Consider the following 19,467-nt stretch of genomic DNA (forward strand, 5'->3'; position numbering starts at 1 on the left):
TTTGAGGAGGAAGAGATTTTCTCTGCGTTGCTTTCCAGTTTGAGGCTTATTTACGCTGTCGGTAAGATCCCGTTACCGTCCGCCGCGAATTGGACGGTCGTAGGGACGAGCGGACAGTGGGGTTACTTGGCTGGCTGCGGCATGCCATCTCGCGTCTCAGTACAGTTCTTCACTGCACGTACATGTGACATTCGGCCTTTGATCTCTCCCCGTGTCAGTGCGTGCTGAGGTTTTCTCGATTGCGAGCTTTCGTGCCTGGAATGGAGGCGTTGGGCGTCCGGCAGGTTTTCCGCTCGCAGGGGCAGCACGAGGACAGGCGTCAAAGTCTCGAGAAACGTCGATCTTGTTGGGCGAAGTTGTCCCGCACCGATTGTCTCCCGGGGGACGGTCCGCGTGGAACTGGGGCTGAACTGAGGAAACTCGGCATCGCTGGTTCCCAGGTCTTCAGAGATGACGTCTGCATGTGCGGTGGTCCCTAGCATGCCTGGTGCCTCCTCATCTCGCGATTTCCGCCGTCGCTGACCCTGCCCTGTCGGGGTCCCTCGCAACGATGGCTTTGCTTCTGGGACGTGGACCGCTCATTTATGAAAAGTCCAGAGCTTTTACTGGTGCAGTGAACGAGGGAGGGAGCACTCATCCTGGGGCGCGTGCGTCTTCTGAAACACTCGTCATCGCTCGTTGGCGGGCTGGGGAAGGCCAGCCGCCCGCGCCGCTGCCACAAACTTACCTCCATGTCTCCCCTCTCTCTGGACTTTCTCTTGGTCTCCGTCATTATTCGCCGCCGTTCAGTCGCCGGCACCGTCCTCTCTTCCCCGTCGCCACCTCGGCTCCTTATTTCTTGCTACACTGTCTCCTGATAGTTGTTTTCCTTTGGTCACTGGCGACGCCACGGTACAGCCAGGCGGGTCAGCATCCCTCCCACCGAAATGCAGAGGTGCCTCTGACGCCTCATTCCCTTTCCGTGGGCCTGTCAGCCCACGTGCGCAACACGACGTTTGTCTCGGGGGAGGAGGCCACGCGACCCGATTCCGCTTCTCAAGTTTCACTTCCGCGATCGACAAACAGGCCTGGCGCCATTCCGTTTGCGATTCCAGTATCGCGGGACACGATTCTCCTGCATGTCCCATTTGATAGTACAACCCCGCGCCAAGCAGCTTTGGATGCGTACCGACGCAGTGAAGAGTATGGACAGGAAGCAGCCGTCAGGGCAGCCGCGCTGGCGGCGGCGGACGTCGCGTGGAGCACATGCAGCGCCAGCTGCAATGGTGGATGGCAGCAGTGGAGCAGAAGCGTAGCCTCCCGCGAGGCCCTCCTGGCAATTGAGACGTTCGCGAACGCGATGCCGGAAAAAGAGGTTGCCAAGATTGTGGAGGAGGCGCTGAAGGGGCGTGGGGAGGACGGGGAGTGGCGGCAGTGCCATGCTTTCCCTTGCGGAGCGCTGGCTGAAAACACAAAACTCGACGCAGTTGCAACGAAAACAGGCCACGCTCCACTTCTGGGAAAAGCTGTCGCAGCCGCCATGGTCGATGGAGACTGCGGGATGTATGCGCAGCTGGAACTCGATGAGGTGTGCCGAGACAGTATGCTTCTGTTGGAGCTAACTTCTGAGTCTTGGAGCAATCGTCTTTTTTTGCAGCGAAGTGAACTCGATGACCACGGACGCGGAGAAGAGGGAGGCACGTCTTCTGCACAGCGCGACTCGTCCCTAACTCCGCAGTCCGAAACTGCGTCCGAGGGCGCTTCAGATACTGTTGACATCCGTATCAAAGTTAGGCGTGCGTTAGAAGACTTGACAGGTCAGGACAATGATGGCACTGCGCAGCTCGATCGGATTATGTCTTCTCTGACTCTCACCTCGTGTCTGGCGCTGTGTCAATTTCGCAAAAACTGCGAAGCCGTCATTTTTAAAGGCGACCTTGAGGCGCTGGACACAACCGAGGCGTCGAGTGACGAGGGAGCGGGGTATAAGGGTCCACTCGCGGCGGCGGCCTCCGATGCAGCCTTGCCGAGAGGCTCGCATGGCTCTGCTGTCTGCCAATTGCTGAAATCTCTGTCGCCACCCATGTGTCTGAAACTGGCGCGCGAGACTGCGCAAAGTTCCGCCCCAGATGCAGACGAGGTGGAATCAACGGCATCTTCTGCGGTGCACAGCATCATGCTCACGAAAGGCGCCTCGCTGCCTCTCTGCAGTCCTGCGCTTCGTTTCCAAATTGCACGCGTCAGTGCCCAAGTGGATAAGCTGACAAAGGAACGGGACGCGGCACAGAAGACCCGCAGGAGACACGAAACACCGGAGACGGCACAGGCGTATGCCGAGATGTCTGCCGCGGTGGAAGACGCCAAGCGCGTCCTGTCGGCGTTGGAGGCCGTGAACAAACGTCTCGCGAGTCAGCTGCGTCGAGGCGTGTCGGCGAACGCAGAGAAGCCCTACGCGAAAAAGACCCACGGAAGTGAAGACACTCACCGCGGCCCTCAGCATTCCGCAGGCGAAGCTGTGTGGAGCCGAAGGAGCCTTCTCCCTGTCGCCAAATCTTCCGCGGCAGTCGACGTGAGCCGGTCGCAGGTCGCTCTGCCGCTGAGTCGAACATGCCCTGTCTTCCAGTGGGTCCGCCTGTACGTGGGAGCGGGGTGCGCGGAGCCCCTTCTCGTGCGCCAGGTCGAGCTGGGTGTGGAGACAAAGGGCGTGAAGAAAGATGTGCGATCTCTGTTCCTTGTCGACAAGGGGCTGAGGGAGGATTCTCGCGGCGTCGCTGCAGGCCGTTCAGCGGCTCGCGCGACTGCGAACAGCACCACGGCTGAAGGTACTGCCGCCAGGACGAGATCGTCGACGTCCAGCGCGTGGAGACACACCCATGATACAGAAGACGATTCAGGCGTTGCTGCCTTCATTCAACTGGGGGACAGAGCAGCAGAGGGTGAGAGCCATACACCGGGAGAGGCGCAGGGAGAGTCAACGCACAGCGCCAGGCACCCTGCAGATACGGCTTCTGGATTTGCGCACTCTCACGAAAAGACTAGACACACCTTTCTCTCGAACGCACGCGGTGATGGGTCGCCGTCGCCCGTGAGGCCTCATCGGTCGGATAGCAGTCACAGCAGAAAAGACAGGACTCATGGCGCCTTGGGCTCTCTCCGTCGCCTGAGGGATGATGTACGCAGCCAGACAGAACTTTTAACCGCGCTGGCTGCCGCTCAGTTGAAAGCACACGCAACGAACGCGACCGCCAGCGAACCATCCTCAGGAGCGCGCGTCGGGGGCCCTTCAACTGTCGATGATAAAGCCGGATCCGCGGGAGCCGACAATGCCTCAAAAAACGGGCATTCCTCGGCGCAGGAAGCCGCGAGTGCGATGAATCCGGAATCCGCGGCGGGCAATCAGACGCCTGTGGGCTGGCGGAAATGCTACGCCCTGCTCATGCGCGCCGTCGCCAAGCAGCAGAAACTGAAAACATTTTTTGCGTCCGCGCATCGCGGGGAACCTGAGAACGACTGGCTGACTGACGAGGACAGCGATGTGCTTGCCACCCTCAACAAGATTAATGCGTTCGCCTCGTCCACGGATCCGCGGGAGCTGGCGGAGGCGAAGCGGTTGACAGCGCTTGTCGAGGCATACCAGAGAGGGCAGGCGACTCTTTTCGCGTCTTTCGATTTAGTTCGTGAAGTCTGCTCGATTTCTGTGGTAAGCAAGAACGCAGATCCTTAGCGAATCACACACATTGCCCCTGCGCGGACCTGACATTCATACACCCGCACCAGAGTCTCTCTCTGTCTTGCACTCTGCGGGTTCATGATGTGGGCAGACAGAAATTAGGGGCTTATGGCAGGTTCCCCGAACCAGTATCTCCGCCTCATCTTCAGCTTAACTCGAGTGGGTGTCGTCCTGCATTTTCAGGCGGACACGCCGATGGCGTCCTCCATCTCTACGTCGGAACCGCTGTCCTCTCTCTTCCCGTCGTCCTGTGTGGTCTACGCCCCCGACCACCTTCTTCTGCTCCCACCCGCGCTGGACGCGGCGACTCTGGAGGCCTTCGCGCAGCCTGCTCCAACGCGCAGCGACGTGCACTCCGCACTGCTCCTCCACGCGCAAACTGAGGCCGAGACGAATCTGTTGCTGTCTCTCCCACCCTATACCTGCCCCATGAGTTGTGCGCTCACGCTGTGGTCGCCGTGGTCGAGCTGCCGGCCTGCATATGGCGGGCTGGCGGCAAGAAACTCCGCACTAAGCGCAGGCTCCGCAAAAGCGCAGTGGAGGGTGCGTGTCAAAGGCATCACTCGAGCGCCGTTCCCAGGCGACTCCTGCCCCGAGCGGGTTCAGATGCAGATGTGCGAAGGCAGCGAGATGGAGCTAGGGATCGAGAGCGCGGTGGCGAGCAACGAGGCGCGGCGGAGGCTGACCGAGTTGATAGCGGCAGAGGAGGCGAAAGTGCACCAGCTCGAAGCGGCTGGCCAGCAGGACGAGGCAGAGCGTGCGAGACAGGCTGCGGCGGATTTCGCCATGCAGCGGGAGACTGAAGATGCACGCGTGATTGAGGAAACAGTGAAACAGGTGAGGTCAGCTGTCTCCAACATGCAGAGTCGCTTCTCTCCCGACTGCGTCTTCACGCCCTTTTCGCCGTGGTCAGAGTGTCTGTGTCCGGACGACGAAATCCAGGCGCGCATGCAACATATAGAGGAAAGCCAGGGCGAGGACTCCAGCCGGAACCGCGGTGAGGGGAATCGCATCACTGGCGTGAAAAGGCGCTCCCGTCGAGTTCTCCACTATGAGATCCCCGGGATTGGTGTGGCGTGCCGAGGAGCGGAGCTGGAGGAAACTGAGGCCTGTGACGCGACGGAGGTCTGCGCCGCGCAGGCGCTGGACGCGAAGCAGCGACAGGCTCAGCGGGGACGACGAGAGGAGGAAGGGCTCGACTCGCCTTCGCCTGGGGGCGGGGACGCAGAGCCCCGCCTTAAGGCGCTTCACCGCGGCGAGCGGTCGCATGCTCCCGCGGATCCTAACCTCACAGCAGCGGCGGATATCCCCATTCCTGGCTCCCGAGAGTTGAAAAGGGCGGGTAGTGAGGGCAGCGAAGATTCAGAAGACGCCCTCGCACGAAACTACGAAGGTCTCGCCAACGGAAGCCGTGTGAAAGCGCGCGGGCGGGCAGCAGGAACGGCGCAGACAGGCGGTTTAGGAGACCGGCACCATCCTGAGATCCCTGCGTCAGGCGAGGGTTCTCCCAGCGAGGCAGAGAACGTCACGCCGAATGGGCGGTTGCCTGAGAAGGGGGCGGAAGATGCAGTCGAGAGAGGGAACGAAGATGAGGACGCGGACGCTTCTGCAAGGCTTCCCCACGCAAGCGCGGTTGACGTCTCTTCAGTTCCAAGCAGCGCTGTAGGAACTTCGCAGCTTCAACTGGGCAGTACGCAACCGGTTCGGTTGCATGTGCTCCGGGGCTCTGACCCTATCAGCGGAGAAGTGGACAAGCGTCGGGCGACAGATGGAGATGCAAATGCGACGGCAGCAGGAGGAGAGGGAGAGGACCTTGGGATGAATGTGAGGGAGGAGGGTTTGGAACCGAACCTCGACGTGGCAGCTCCCCATGCAGAATATGAGAGCCACAGCGTTGTTGGACAGAACCCCAGTGCATCAGGGGGGATCCCGAATATCGGAGAAGGGAGTCAGAACATGGAGGCAGCGGGAGCGCCGGAGGCAGGACTGTCTAGTCCTCTGGAGGAGACTCCCAGTGGGGCAGAGAACCCCGGTGCGACAGAGAATCCCGGTGCGACAGAGAATCCCGGTGCGACAGAGATCCCCAGTGCGACAGAGAATCCCGGTGCGACAGAGAACCCCAGTGCGACAGAGAATCCCGGTGCGACAGAGAACCCCAGTGCGACAGAGAACCCCAGTGCGACAGAGAATCCCGATGCGACAGAGAACCCCAGTGCGACAGAGAATCCCGGTGCGACAGAGAACCCCAGTGCGACAGAGAACCCCAGTGCGACAGAGAACCCCAGTGCGACAGAGAATCCCGGTGCGACAGAGAACCCCAGTGCGACAGAGAACCCCAGTGCGACAGAGAACCCCAGTGCGACAGAGAACCCCAGTGCGACAGAGAATCCCGGTGCGGCAGAGAACCCCAGTGCGACAGAGAATCCCGGTGTGACAGAGAATCCCGGTGTGACAGAGAACCCCAGTGCGACAGAGAATCCCGGTGCGACAGAGAACCCCAGTGCGACAGAGAATCCCGGTGCGACAGAGAACCCCAGTGCGACAGAGAATCCCGGTGCGACAGAGAACCCCAGTGCGACAGAGAATCCCGGTGCGACAGAGAACCCAAGTGCGACAGAGAATCCCGGTGCGACAGAGAACCCAAGTGCGACAGAGAATCCCGGTGCAACAGAGAACCCAAGTGCGACAGAGAATCCCGGTGCGACAGAGAACCCAAGTGCGACAGAGAATCCCGGTGCGACAGAGAATCCCGGTGCGACAGAGAATCCCGGTGCGACAGAGAACCCCAGTGCGACAGAGAATCCCGGTGCGACAGAGAACCCCAGTGCGACAGAGAATCCCGGTGCGACAGAGAACCCCAGTGCGACAGAGAATCCCGGTGCGACAGAGAACCCAAGTGCGACAGAGAATCCCGGTGCGACAGAGATCCCCAGTGGGACAGAGGACTCCATCGGGACAGAGAATCCAGGCAGCGACGAGGCACCAACTGTGATGGGTGTGAGTTCGCTTGCCTTCATTTTGGTGAGCGTCGCGGGACTTCTTTTGGGTCTTTCAACCGTGTTTATTTGCATCGGTTGCAGCAAGAAGGTTCGCATCATGCTTGCTGTGGGCGAGGGATCACTCGAGCGGCAGGAAGAAATGGCGTATAGTCTGCTGGAGCAGCAGGAGTATGCAGCTGAAGCTGCGGCTGCGTGCCAAGCCTATTACAACTGGCCTGTTGGTTTCTTCCCTCTCGTCTCCCCAGACGGCAATTACGTCTTAGATGCAAGAATGGGAGGATGTCTGATGGTCGCACCTTGCCTCAGTTCCGGAGGCGCCGATAGCCCCCCAGCTGGCACGCCTCTTCGATCATCGCTTGGAACCGGAATCTACAGAACCCAGGACGGTCGCCTGGTCGGGGACTGGGGCGAAGAGCTGGCTGTGGAAGTGCTCCCCATCCAGCTGAGGCCTGGCTACGTCCACGTTCCAGTGGTAAGTGTGAATCGTCCTGCCCCAGTCACTGGATAGGCCAGTGACGCTCTTCATGGCCGCATGATACTGCCTGTCTCATGATCTCCCGAAGCGTTACAGGCAGCGTCAGCTTCTAGATAACCCCTGCAGCACGGAACAGGTAGACGTTCGCCGGGGCTTGCGGGAAACAGAGGAATTACAGCATGCATATATCGGCGGGCCGGCTGGCGTTCAGCTGTGATTCTACAGAAGGAGGGGACTGTCAGACGAGAAAATGGCGACGACGGAAGGTTGTGACACGATATTGATTGAGTAGATTGATCTGCCTGACGCGGTACTGTGAACGAGGCTGTGTTTCTCAGCGTAAGCTCACAAAGAGCGGTAGGCGTTTTCCGCTTGAGAGCTCTCGGGCGCGGAGCCGCACAGCAGGTCAGGTAGGGCGAATCATGCCCAAGCCGCTCTCCTCCGCGATGAGGTGGACGGCTGATAACATCGGTCATGGTAAAGGATAAAACTTTTTGTGGTAGGGCTTCGACTGTGTAGCGTGTTGCGCTCCGCTGTCGTCTGCAGGTTGCAATGGCTATGAAGCCGGCTTCGGGTGATGATTCTGATGAGGTGCCAGAGAAGGGATCGTCGCGGTCGCGCAGAGTACTTCGCTTATCAGCTGCAGTGAATCGAGCGCTGCAGAGGAAGACTGTGGCTTCACCGAAGCACCGCGTCGACAGCACAGCGACTGAAACCCCCACTAGCGGAGAAATGTCGGCCTTTCTGTTTGGTGGAAGCGAAAGCGCCCGCTCTTCACGTTCCTCTCGGCGCAACAGTAGCTCGCGCCTTGACGATGAGGGCGGTAAAGCAGAAGGCAAACGCCAGACGAGCAGAGCCCGCCGCAGCAGCAGCGCTGTAGATGATGGCATACCCCGGCACGACCGTGTTTCGAGCTCTCGCAGAAAGTCCTCTAAAGATGATGAAGGCGACCGCTCAGGGCGTAGGAGCAGCCATCACAGCAGTACAAAAAAGGATGATGACGAGAAGAGGATTCGGAAATCAAGCGGTCTGAAAGAGAAATCTGCACGAAAGGAGAGCAGCGGCAGTTAAGGGTTGGAGTTACAGTCGTGGTGGCGGCACAAACTGGCGCGGGCATCTAGGAGCTGGGGCGCAGCCGCTGTTGGCCTAATGGTGGCATTAATAATAGGATGAACACGGAGTTTTTCATCACGTCGCTGCCCCGCGGTAGAGATGGACACTGTTGTCTTCAGTCAGCAAGTTTTTTTACTCGTATCGATGGACTCAAGGCTTGCCCGGGTCCCGTTTCTTCATCCAGCAGGGGCACCCCCAGGGCTCTGTAAGGACCTCTTAGCTCGATGAAATGCCCCGTCGTCGGAGGCAATTCAAGACGCAGTGCCGGTGGAGAAAAACGGTTCCTCGGAGGCCTTCGAAGAAGTCGGGCATCGCCAATGGATCAGGGGGAATGGGAGGGCTGGCGGACAAGGGATATTTGTGAGAGCAAGAGGAGCTTCCCTATGCTACCTAGTTGAGCTTTTCTTGTGGCATGATATGCCTCGTTGCGATGCTGCCGCGTGGCTCCTAGTCCTCGTCCGACCAGCCAAGCGTTGTTGAACACATATCTCGTATGGCTGCTCATTCTGGTTTTCTGCCCTGCGGCATGCAGCACTGAAGCTTCTAATGCAGCTGGTTTTTTTGTTTTGCGGTCAAGCCTGTCAATCTATTATGGGTACTGTCATGTTTATCAACAGGGAAACATGTCCTAAACTTTCTCACTAGATACCTTTCTTTGCAGAGTGAACTCTCTCCGCCGTTCGTTGGCTTCGAGAGCTCTGCGCCTTGTCTCGGTGCGGAGTTTGTATACGGGCTCTGAAACTTTTTCTGCTGCAAGACGCAGCCACACGAAAGGCAACCTTTTGTGAGGACGGACTGTCCTGAGCTGATGCGGATCGTTGTGTGGCGTCTGTATTATTGCACGTCAGCCCGTTATCGGGTTGCAATTTCAACTGCCTAAGCAGCCTCGTGTGGTGGCGCTCGTTCCCAAAGTAACATACAATCAATCGTGCTGTCAGATTTCCCTCAACTGACGCTCTCAGCTGGGAGCATCGCATTACTCCGTGTTACCTAAGTTCCACCGAACAAGGGGTAGGTGGTGTGTTCGTGGGAGCCACTGCACGTCGGAGTCAGACAGCAAACCGAAGCACAGTGAGCGTAGTCCTCGCTCGGCCTGCCCGCGGCGCAACTACGGAGAAATCTCAGACGGAGAGAAAAGATTAGTGCTAGTGCTGCACGCGCCACAAACAAGCTTGGCCAAGTTGGGTTTCCCTCTCTACTTGTTGGTAATGTCAGACTCATTTTGCCATTTGCGATAGTCTTGCTGACTCTCTCGCTACTCCGTTGTAGCTGAAAGCGGTGCGAGCAGACTCAGGAAGGCGACTCGAGATCAAGAGCGTCTGGAAGTACGGAACGAGGACTGTACTGCACGTTTAAGGCAGAACAGCAGGGGTGAGATAGCGCTCATGGGAGGGTGCCATACAGAGAAATTGATGTATGGCCTCGATAATTACGTATTCAAGAGGCAGCAGTCGCCGTCGTGTGATCGTGCAGCACGACCTACGAAGTACATCTATGAAGCATCGCAACAACGTGTGTCGCATGACTGGCCGTCTGCTGGCACCGTCCGTGTTTGGAGGGGGCTGCCAGCGCCAAGACTGGGCGAGACACTATTGCGATCGTACGGTTATTGTCAAACGCGCTATGCCCGTTGAGCCACACGGCGGGGGCTTGTGTGTCGGAGAACCCATGGCTCATTCGTTATATGCCATAATCGAGGCCGCTTCTCCCCGTTACTAAGAAAAGCGCTTCTGCACCCGCGACGCGAGACGTCACACAACATCACGCAGGCTATCACACGTGACGCGGACTGAATTCCAAGGGGATGTGTAGAAACCGCTTTTCAAAAGAACGTATGTCGTTATTATCCATCATGATAACGCCCTCACGAGGTCTCCGAGACTTAGCATTGTCCCGTCGCATGATCAGCCCTTCACCATGAAACCTCCGAAAAGGTACCCCCCACTGATCTCTATCGTATGACGTGCAGCGTATGGAATGGCTGAGAAAACAAGGGCAGTGACCTGGTCTCCAACTCAGAGATGGACAACAGCCTCCTGCCGCGGTGGTCATCACGATAACGCGTCACTCTACCCTACAGTAGCTACGAGGCGTGACTGAGCGAAGCCGCCCCCCTCAAATGCTTGACGGCAAGGCAAATTCTTTCTAGATAATCATTGAACGCTCGTTCGCCATGATACCACAGAACTGGGCAGTCTGGCTCTTCCATCCAAAGAAATCTGAATCGCGTCCCCCTGCTGCTCTGAGTGATAAGGAATTCCTAAGCGTATTTCTACTGAATCCGGAAGAGCCCTGGAAGGGAACTACCTGGCAAGTCTGTGTACAAGGCTGTGCACTGCATTCACTGGACATATGCGTCGCTGGCGTGTTTGAAAAATCGCTTCTGCGTGTTTGTTGGGTTGCTGTAAGCGGCGTCAACTTCAGCTTCGCCTAAATTGGCATAATACGACAGGAAGAAGAGGGCATGTGGAAGAACGATCCTCTACAACTCTTTTCATTAGCCTCAACGAAACTGACTGCCTCCGTTTCGCTCTGGCATTCCGAGAACAACCTGCCTCGCTCATTGGTCGACGCTGTGAAAAGGCCTCGCTCCGAGATGACAGGGGCCAAGTTGAAATGTAATCCCAGTGTGCTTCCGGCACCCATGTCAGTGACAGGCGCATTTGTTTTCCCCTATGCATAGAAAGCAGGGAGAAAGGCAACCGGGGAATACGGCGGTCAGCATACGTCAAAAACAGTTCCTGGAAATGCTGTCGCTGTGTTCTGCTACTGTGCTACGTCTGAAATCTTCCTTGCCCGCAAACGTAAATCCATCATGCTCCTTCCACGTACTGCCATCGTGTCAAAGTGTTGACCTACAAGGGCGTTGCTTCCCAACGAATGACTTGCAACGGCAGTCAATTCCATTCAAGAGATACACGTTTCGTATATGCGGAAGCTGATCGCCGACATTCCTCGTGCAGCGCTCTTCAATCGTGGCCCCTTCGTGGCCGTATTCAAATCAGCAAGCAGCAGTGTTCGAAACAGAACACGGCTTGCAGTCCACTTATACTTGCAGCTTTCTACTTCGTGATCACGGCAGGTGTCTCACTGCATGACTCGCAGCCTTTGCATCGTACCCTCTCATCGACATCGAATCTGTTGTATTGAGGTGACCCACCACTGGAAAATTTTGTGCAGCCACCGTACGACAGTACGCAGCATAACTGTTCTCGCTTTCTTCTGGTTTTTGGCTGGAAGAAAACACGCTCAAAACAGCTAGCCCCATACTTTTCCCCATGAACGGGCGGCTAGCAAGCGACCATGGGGGTATCGCTTCGTTTCTGTTCGCGATAGTCTAAAGGTGGAAGGTCCAGTTGCTGCGTCGGGTGCGCCAAACGTAGCTTCGAAGCAGCGTAAGGAGGATCGAATCACAGTCAGCCAGCGGCAGCCTCCCCAGCTCTTGGGTCGCAGGTTGTTGTTGGCCTGCGGCAAGAAAAGACGCAGATCATCAAGCAGGGCAGCAGGCGGACGGTGTTGGTTCAGCCCGCGAGCGTAACGTCTTGCCTCGAGGCCGTCTTTGAGGACGTCAGATACTGCGGCGGTTGGTCATATCGCAGTGCGCGCCTCGGGCCAGCGCGCTCTCGCAGATGCTTTCTGTTGGCGTGTGACGGCTTCCTTTCATTTGGAGAAAAACGGGACGGCAGACTGTTTGCCTACGCTTTCCGCGTCCTGCAGCCTGACGGCTCAGCAGCTTCTCCTGTTCCCCGTTTCTTCATCATAACGGCTCTGTAGGGTGTTCCCACTTTCGATTCGGAGCCCTCTCGTTGAGCAGTCATTCGGGAAAAAATGGGTTCGGCGAAGATGACAAAAACCGGAAGATCAGGCGATGCATCTGCTACTCTTCCGAAAACGTCTGAAAAAGGGACGTGGGTTGGTCATCTCCTCAAAAAGCTAATGGGGCAATGCCACCAAAAACCGTCGCAGGTAAGGAGCGTTGTTTCATCGTGCGTCAGCTACGTTCATCTGTGCCAGAAACTTGATTCGTCAATCAGGGTGGGGTTACCTTCGTATTGGAAGCACACTGATTCCGACCCTCAAAAGAAGCGGCAAGCCTAGATTACAGACAACAACACAGACTTTCGTTGTGCTCACTCGAGCAGAAAATTTTTATTCATTCGTTACTGGAGCCTCTCAAAATTGGTTATCTTGACTAAGCAGTACTTGAGTCTTGTTGGGAAAGTCATGTCTCTTCCTGCGGTGCTCAGGCTGAGGAAGAAGGAAATGGATTCGTCCTCGATAACTGGGGACGTCCGATTCCCGTATCTCCACGGGGGAACTTGCCGTGCTTGTTCTTCTATTCCGAATGTAGACGAGGCAGTGGGCCTCTGTACGATGTTCCTCCGTTTAATCCCGCCATCCACGGTCACCAGTGTCCTCAGGGCGACAGGAGAGCGTGAAAACCTGTGAGTACAGTAGAGAACAACCTCGGCAGTACTCATGCGCCTGTGAGGGAGGGCCGAGTTGGGACCGGGTGGGGGCAGGTTCTTGCTGCGACACGCGGGGAGCACATACTTACCCGCATATTCGAGGTCTTATTGTTTTTTCACTGCGCCGGAAGCCCCAGACGCGCGAAGAAAACTGCCCGGGATCTATGGTACAGTTCCTGAGGGCTAGACAGCCGCCTGTGATAGCTATCGTTGCTCTCCGAAGGGAAGGACTACAATTCGTCATATCGACGTAGTGGCGTCTAGCAGCGGTGGTGAGCTACCGCCGCAGACTGGAAACGCATGTATGACGCATTAAGATAAGCTCTCAGTGGTCTGGAGATTTTTCGTAGAGTGCGATAAGCGTAGAAGTGGGAGCCAAGTTGGCGGCCGTGCAGGCGCATGACTCGGAAGATTGCAACCGCGGCATCCGTTGTGTTTTCACTGCATGGGCTGTATGCCGCCGGTGCTGCAGGTTTGTGAATTTGGTGTTTGTTAGCTCGAGTATGTTTTCTGCCCAGTTCCGTGCAACGAACATGCCGATATATCCCGTTGCACAGAAGCCAGTGTCTGCGGCGGCATGTGCCGTGCTAAAACACCATAATTAGCACAACTCGGCGGTTGGGGAAGCCTGTATTGCCCTGGTCGTGGGTAGAGCACCCGGGGCGCAGCCGCCGAGCGGGTGGTGGGTGGTAAGAAGCACAAGAAAACTCAGTGTCCTTTCATGGTAGTGCTGCATGGAAAAGTTGTCAAGTACATATCAAGCGAGAAGAAAACAGGTATTGGTCATCCGTACACGAGTTCCCGTGACGCCCAGCCACAGCGGATGCAGCCATTCGACAGGGCAGCATTATGAAATCCAGGTGGTCCGTAGCAATTTTTTCCCGACTACAAGAAAGGAGGCACTCTCTGCGGAAGGGGAGTACACAGGAGGCGGGCATTCTGAAGTGTCTTTTTCCTTCCACGCTCAGTTGTCGGGCGCGTGCCTGGTCCCTTCGTGCCTGTTCACGGGATCGAAAGACGAGCTAGATGCTTTGCTCTTGTCAAGCGGATTGCCTGTTTCGTCTGTCTGATACCATGTGCATCGGCATCGGTTCTGCAGGAAATAGCCTGCAGGCTGACTTTTTCCAAACGGTCGGCGAATCTGCAAATTCCCTTCGACCCTTGGCAGAGGTGTGCCGACTTTATGTGGCTAGAGGGCACGATGAGGAGGCACGTTTACTTTCGCGTAGATAATTTGGGAGTGACTCCAAGTATGTTGACTCCCCTACGAAGTACCAATCGGATTAGTGTCAGCGTCCGTCAGCGTGACCTGCGGCCAGCTACATGGCGCAGGCGATTTGGTGGCACCGCACAGGGAGACTGTGGACAAAAGAGTGACGGTACAGAATCAACAACACACCGCAGCGCTGGCGCTTGCTTTCTGACGTTAGATATCCATCCCCTCGAAGACAAGAGATGCAATCCTATGGCGGGCACGGGTGTGGACAGCCACCTGGTGGACTACTTTCTGCAGTCAGCTGACAGCACGTCTCATGCCCCAATTTCCACCGTAGGCTAACAGTATCTGCAAAAGCAGTCAACCCTGTAAACCCTGGACCCTTGTGGAATACTCATGGTCAATGCCACAGGCCGGCGTTCGACGAGCATCCGTCGCGTGCACGAACTTTGCTTCGCTTTTGAACTCGTCCCTTCATGGTCCGGAACACAAACAATACTAGCAGCCTCTTAGCTATTCACGTACGTGCATTTCATTCGGTCGACTTGTATGAGCCAGCTCGTATCCGGATACCCTTTATTGGCACTCATTATTCATAGCATTAGGCACACCAGACCTGTGGTGAATAATGCAGCCAGATAGGGGCCGATTGCAACCTAAATGCAACCCAGAGTTATGCGCCGTCCGTCTGTCACTTTCCTGCCAACCCATGTGCAATCCAGCCACTAGGATTGACGTTCTCTCTTCCTTCTACAGTGTTTCGTTGAGGGTTATAAGGAGAACTTATGGCTCTCACAGATTCCGTTCCGCGCGGCATCGCCATGTGACGAGGCCCTGACCCCTCGTCAAGCCTTGCTTCATTGGAGCGAACTAAAATCGAGGACGACGGCTTCCCCGGAGCGTGCGGACTGGACTCTCTCCGAACAGTCCTTAACCGTCCGCGTGGTTTGCCCCGATTTCACCGCCTTGCAACCACATTATTGAGAACTGTCACGCTGGGGAACAGAAATTCGTGACGGGTGAATTTGCACGTGGCCATCCATCCTGGCGGCTAATTCCGCGGACGGGTTCGACGGCTTTCAGCTTCACTCACTTGTGCTCGTAGTGTGTGCATTACCCTACTTCCTGAACTGCGAGTCATTCACAGCGCAAGAAAAGCTGCATTTTTCTGCTCCGAAGGCGGCCACTCTATCATTTGAGTCCTGCGTCTCAAAAATTACTCGCATGCAACTGCACCCTAAAATGCACCCCTAGTGTCAACAGCCGCGTTCGTAGTTTGTGAAAGAAACAGTAGTACTGTTCACCCGGCGTCCAACTCTTCGTCAACGCGATTTCGAGGCAACGGCGGGCGCCACTCGAGTCTCCACTTCTGAGTCGCCGGTTGCTGCGCCGGTGGTTCACCCAGGACTCCCAACCCGCGCGTCTCTCAGCCCAATCCCAACTCGTGTTTCCGCTCCACCGCGCGCAGTCGACGGACGAAGTGCTGGGGGTGGCGCAGCGCGCGCGCCCACCGCAGATGAAGGTCTGAGTGCTGCAGGCTGATACTGGAGGAGCAAAAATCTCCGTATAACGAGAAAGCTGAGCGGGAGAGAACCTGGTGCGCGCGCGCGCGCGGAAACCCGCCACTGGGCAATCTCCGCCACTTGGCCTTGTACCAGAGGACCGACTCCAGTTACTGCTGCATGATCGATGACGTAAACATGCTTCACTTTTCTTATTATCGCGCGATCCTCCTTCTCCCGCGCCCACCAAGCGCCAGCGCACGACCCCACTTGGACGCGTAGTGGAGGTCCAACTGTCACGCACGGATTGAGAAGCGGTGAGCGGAGAAAAAACCGAAAATAAATTCGCAGAACGACTCTATGCACATCGACTAAATTTAGCGGGAAAATTGTTTCGGCCAAATTTACCCTCGGGCGGGGTTACCCCAGCCCCTCTGTTTTTTACAAGGAAAAATTCCCGCTTTTTAGGGGGGAACATGTTTTTTCCTGGTCATTTTTCCCGTCTACTTCCCGAGCTTGTTTTTTTCACGTCTGAACACGCTTGTGAAATTATTTCTTTGCGACCCGCCATGGCTGTAGCGGAATTTGACCGCATTCCAAATTACAGCAGATGCAGTCGGGATTTTTCCCCTGGCCTCTTCGAGATACCTCTCACTTCTTTTCCTGTCTGGAACTTCCCGCTACTTTTTTCGTGGAAACTCCCGTTTCCTGGATGGTGATGCCCCTCGCGGTTTCTCATTCCTCTCGGTTGTTCCGCTGACCAAGTGCCGGGGAGCTTTGCCTCCCGTGTCGTGTCACCTCTGTCGTTATGAAACTTGACTGGAAGGCTGCTTTGCCGGCTTTTCCCTGGGATTGATCGGCTGACCGCCCCTCCCATTGTATTTTCTTCGGTCCGCACTTCCGCCGTTCGATCGTGCGAGTTTTTCCATCTCACGACGTGGTGCGAAAGAAGGGGGGGGACGCCCTTTCGTGGAGCTCTGTTCGACGCGTTCTCAGCGATGCCGGATATGTCTCTCCCCTTTCTCCGGGTTTTACACGCACCATTCAGGAGAGCGAATGCCTCAGGCTCAGCCACGTTGGCGCCACCCGAGACATGCGTTTTCCTCGGTCTAGCAGGTGCTGACGCCAACTCCGCTTTATCCATCGTACTGAATGCACGTTCCCGGGGTTCGCCACAGGGGGATCTCGTGTGTCGAACCTGAGTTTTGGCTTTTTCTCCCTCTTGTATGCCATCCACTCGATAATGTCTGCAGTGACTCCGTCGCCAGCGATGCCTTGCGGCGCCGCGGGTTCGGGGGGGTCGGGGCCAGTCCCGTCGGTCCCCTCGATGGGACGGACACATGGAACGACACATCAGGCGACAACGGCTGCTGCATGTGAATCTCAGAGCGGCGAGAAGGGAGAGAGCTGCCACACAGACAAGCATGTCGGGGCAGGGGTCCCCGCCGCGTATGCAGACGGTCCCCGGCAGGCGGATGCGAGCGCAGCGACTTCTCCGCCTCCGGGCGCTTCCTTGCAGCCCTCGGAGAGATCCGCTTCCACAGATGCCGATGACTCTCCTCCACCGTGTGGCGCGGTGAACCCTGTATCACTTCAGTCGTCATGTCCAGTCTCAACTGCTTCTTCTCCCGAGTCTGCGGGTGCTTCCGGCTCCTCTTCTGCGCCTCTCTCTTCTGCGTTAACGTCTCTCCAGTCTGACTCTCGCCAGCCGCTGTCCTCCTCTGCTTTTTTGAGCGCGGCGGGGCAACCCGCCTCTTCTTTAGATGACCGAGATGCAGCTCAGCCTGCGGCGGTGTCTCACCAGGGCGCGTCCGCGCCGGGCGGCGACGGGAAGGGAGTGTCCTCCCCCGCCGTGAACACGATCGCCCTCGCAGAGATCCTCCACGGCTTTGACTGCGTCAGGGGCGAACTGTTTCTTAGTGAAGAGGAGCGGCAGATGCTTCAGCACGCTTTGAAGCCGTACCACTTCCGCTTGGTCCCCTCGCTGTCGGCGCGGGCCTTGGCGGGAGGGCCGGGAGGGCGGAAAGGCTTCTCGAAGCGCGTAGCGTCGGGGGCAGGCCCGTCTCGGCGCCTCACGCAAGAAGTTCAGCGGCTCCAGCAGGCCGCGTGCTCTTTTGCGGCGCTCCCCCGAGGCAAAAGGAGGCAGTCGAAGGCCAATAGTCGGTACCAGGATGATGACACAAGCAGCAGCGTCGCTGGCGCGGATAAATCAGAGCGCCGCGGGTCCCTGCCGTATGACGAGTCGGGAGCGCGCAGCGGTGCCAACCAAAGCGCGGATGGCGTAGGTGAGGCCGGCGCGGGCCGCGGTCCCCAGTACCTCACGGGGGGCGAATTCTGGATGGGCCCGCAGGGCCAGTTTGGGCACAGCGCGGGGTCGCCGGGCTCCGGCGGTGAGAAGACTGTGTCGGTTGTGAGCGACGACGCCTCAACGGTAAGCAGGAACAGCCGCGCGGGAGGAAAAGGCGATAGGCGAACTGGAGGGAGAAGAAGCAGACAAATGGCTGGAGTAGGTGAGGAGGCGTTCGGCGTCGCGGGGGGAGCCCGGGGTCGTGAGGACCCTGACCACGTGGCTGACGAGGGCCGCCACAGCGCAGCAGGCGGGGCAAGAGGCAGGAAGCGGAAGTTGCGACAGGAGAGAGATGAGGTTTCAGATCCCCAAGGTGGATGGGCAGATGAGGACAGAGAGGATCAGAAGTACCGAAGACGGGTCAGGACGGGCAAGGGAGACACCGGGCCTCCATCTGGAGCGAGTGCTGCAGCGTCCGGCTTCGAGGGCATCGCCTTCACCCCGATACTGCGATCCATGCCGTGGAGAGAAAGCTGCATGCTCATTCTGCAGCATCTCAAGCGCCACACCGCGGCTCGCTGGTTTTTGGCTCCAGTTGATCCTGAGTTGGATGGCGTCCCCGGCTACCTCGAAGTGATTTCGCGTCCGATGGACTTTGGCACCATCGAGCGCAAGCTTCGCGGCGGCCCACGGGTGTATGTCCACCCTTCGCAGTGGCAACAGGACGTGCGTCAGGTCTTCTTTAACGCTTTTTCTTTCCACCCAGTTAGTCACGACGTCTGGCAGGACGCCGCGATTCTCGCTGCTGAATTCGAGCGTTGCTGTCTCCAGACGGATCAGGTCAATCCCTACTATGCCTCCACGCTGGCCGCCTCCGGTGCTGCGGGGGCGTGCGCTGGCGCCGAGGCGCCTCACGACCGCTTCCCCTCGTCGTCGGAGGCTGCGGGGCCCGCCGCGGGGTTCGCAGCCTCCGCGGCTGCAGCAAGCAGAGCGAGTCCTGCGGCGGCTTCTGTTGCGCGAGGAGGGCCTAGTCAAACATATGCCCCGTACTACGCCTCGGCGTCCGCTCCGGCGGTCCAGCCTCTCCACGACAACGCTTCGTGGACTTCCCTGGAGGGCACCGACGCGGCGGCGGCGTCGCATGTCTCCGCTAGTGCGGCCAGCGGGCGTACGGGGCGCGGGGGGCCGGGTCGCGCTCGACGGCAAGCGGGGCAGCATTTCGAGACTTCGACGCACGTCTCGGATGCGTACTACGGCGGTGTATATGGAGGGGCGCCGCAGCCCACGGCTTCCGCCTCCGCCGGCGGCTCCGGCGGCGGCAAGGGGCGACTTCGCGGCGCGGCATCTGGAGTCTTGGGCTCACCTCGCCGGGGTGGGCGCGGACGCGGTCGGGGTCGCGGCGCGGCCGCGCAGTTGCTGCAGAGGTGCCGCACGTGGGGAGAAACGTCCCCGAAGAATGGCCCCTACATGGTGGGCCATCAGGTGCTTCAGAGCGGAGGCCGGGGGCGGGGCGGAGGCTTTGGAGGCGTGCCGCCGTACGGAAGTGTCCAGGGCGCGGGCGCGGTTCCCGGCGGGGGAGGCCAGATGGGAGTCGGGATCGACCCGCAGGCGGTCTGGGAGGCTGAGGCGCCTCCAAACGCGCCTCTGCTCCCCCGCCGCCCGTTCCGCGTATCGGCGTCAACGACAAGCCGCTGAGC

General features: G+C 58.0%; 3 protein-coding genes across 3 annotated transcripts; all 3 read left to right on the plus strand.

The window, feature by feature from the left end:
• Positions 1-550: 550 nt before the first annotated feature.
• On the plus strand, positions 551-8,254 carry BESB_047960 (uncharacterized protein; the record flags this gene model as incomplete). The annotated part of the gene is made up of 3 exons (XM_029363247.1): positions 551-3,679; positions 3,893-7,180; positions 7,730-8,254. 3 exons carry the CDS (start codon positions 551-553, stop codon positions 8,252-8,254), a joined length of 6,942 nt encoding a protein of 2,313 aa, XP_029220613.1.
• A 3,870-nt stretch (positions 8,255-12,124) lies between these two features.
• Positions 12,125-12,735, plus strand: BESB_047970 (uncharacterized protein; the record flags this gene model as incomplete). The annotated part of the gene is made up of 2 exons (XM_029363248.1): positions 12,125-12,262; positions 12,544-12,735. 2 exons carry the CDS (start codon positions 12,125-12,127, stop codon positions 12,733-12,735), a joined length of 330 nt encoding a protein of 109 aa, XP_029220614.1.
• Positions 12,736-16,753: 4,018 nt separating this feature from the next.
• Positions 16,754-19,465, plus strand: BESB_047980 (bromodomain-containing protein; the record flags this gene model as incomplete). Its single annotated transcript, XM_029363249.1, has 1 exon — positions 16,754-19,465. The coding sequence occupies one exon, from the start codon at positions 16,754-16,756 to the stop codon at positions 19,463-19,465; it is 2,712 nt and encodes a 903-aa protein (XP_029220615.1).
• Between the last annotated feature and the right edge of the window lie 2 nt (positions 19,466-19,467).

This window comes from Besnoitia besnoiti, chromosome III, assembly GCF_002563875.1.
Source record: "Besnoitia besnoiti strain Bb-Ger1 chromosome III, whole genome shotgun sequence".
NCBI classification, from domain to species: Eukaryota; Apicomplexa; class Conoidasida; order Eucoccidiorida; family Sarcocystidae; genus Besnoitia; species Besnoitia besnoiti.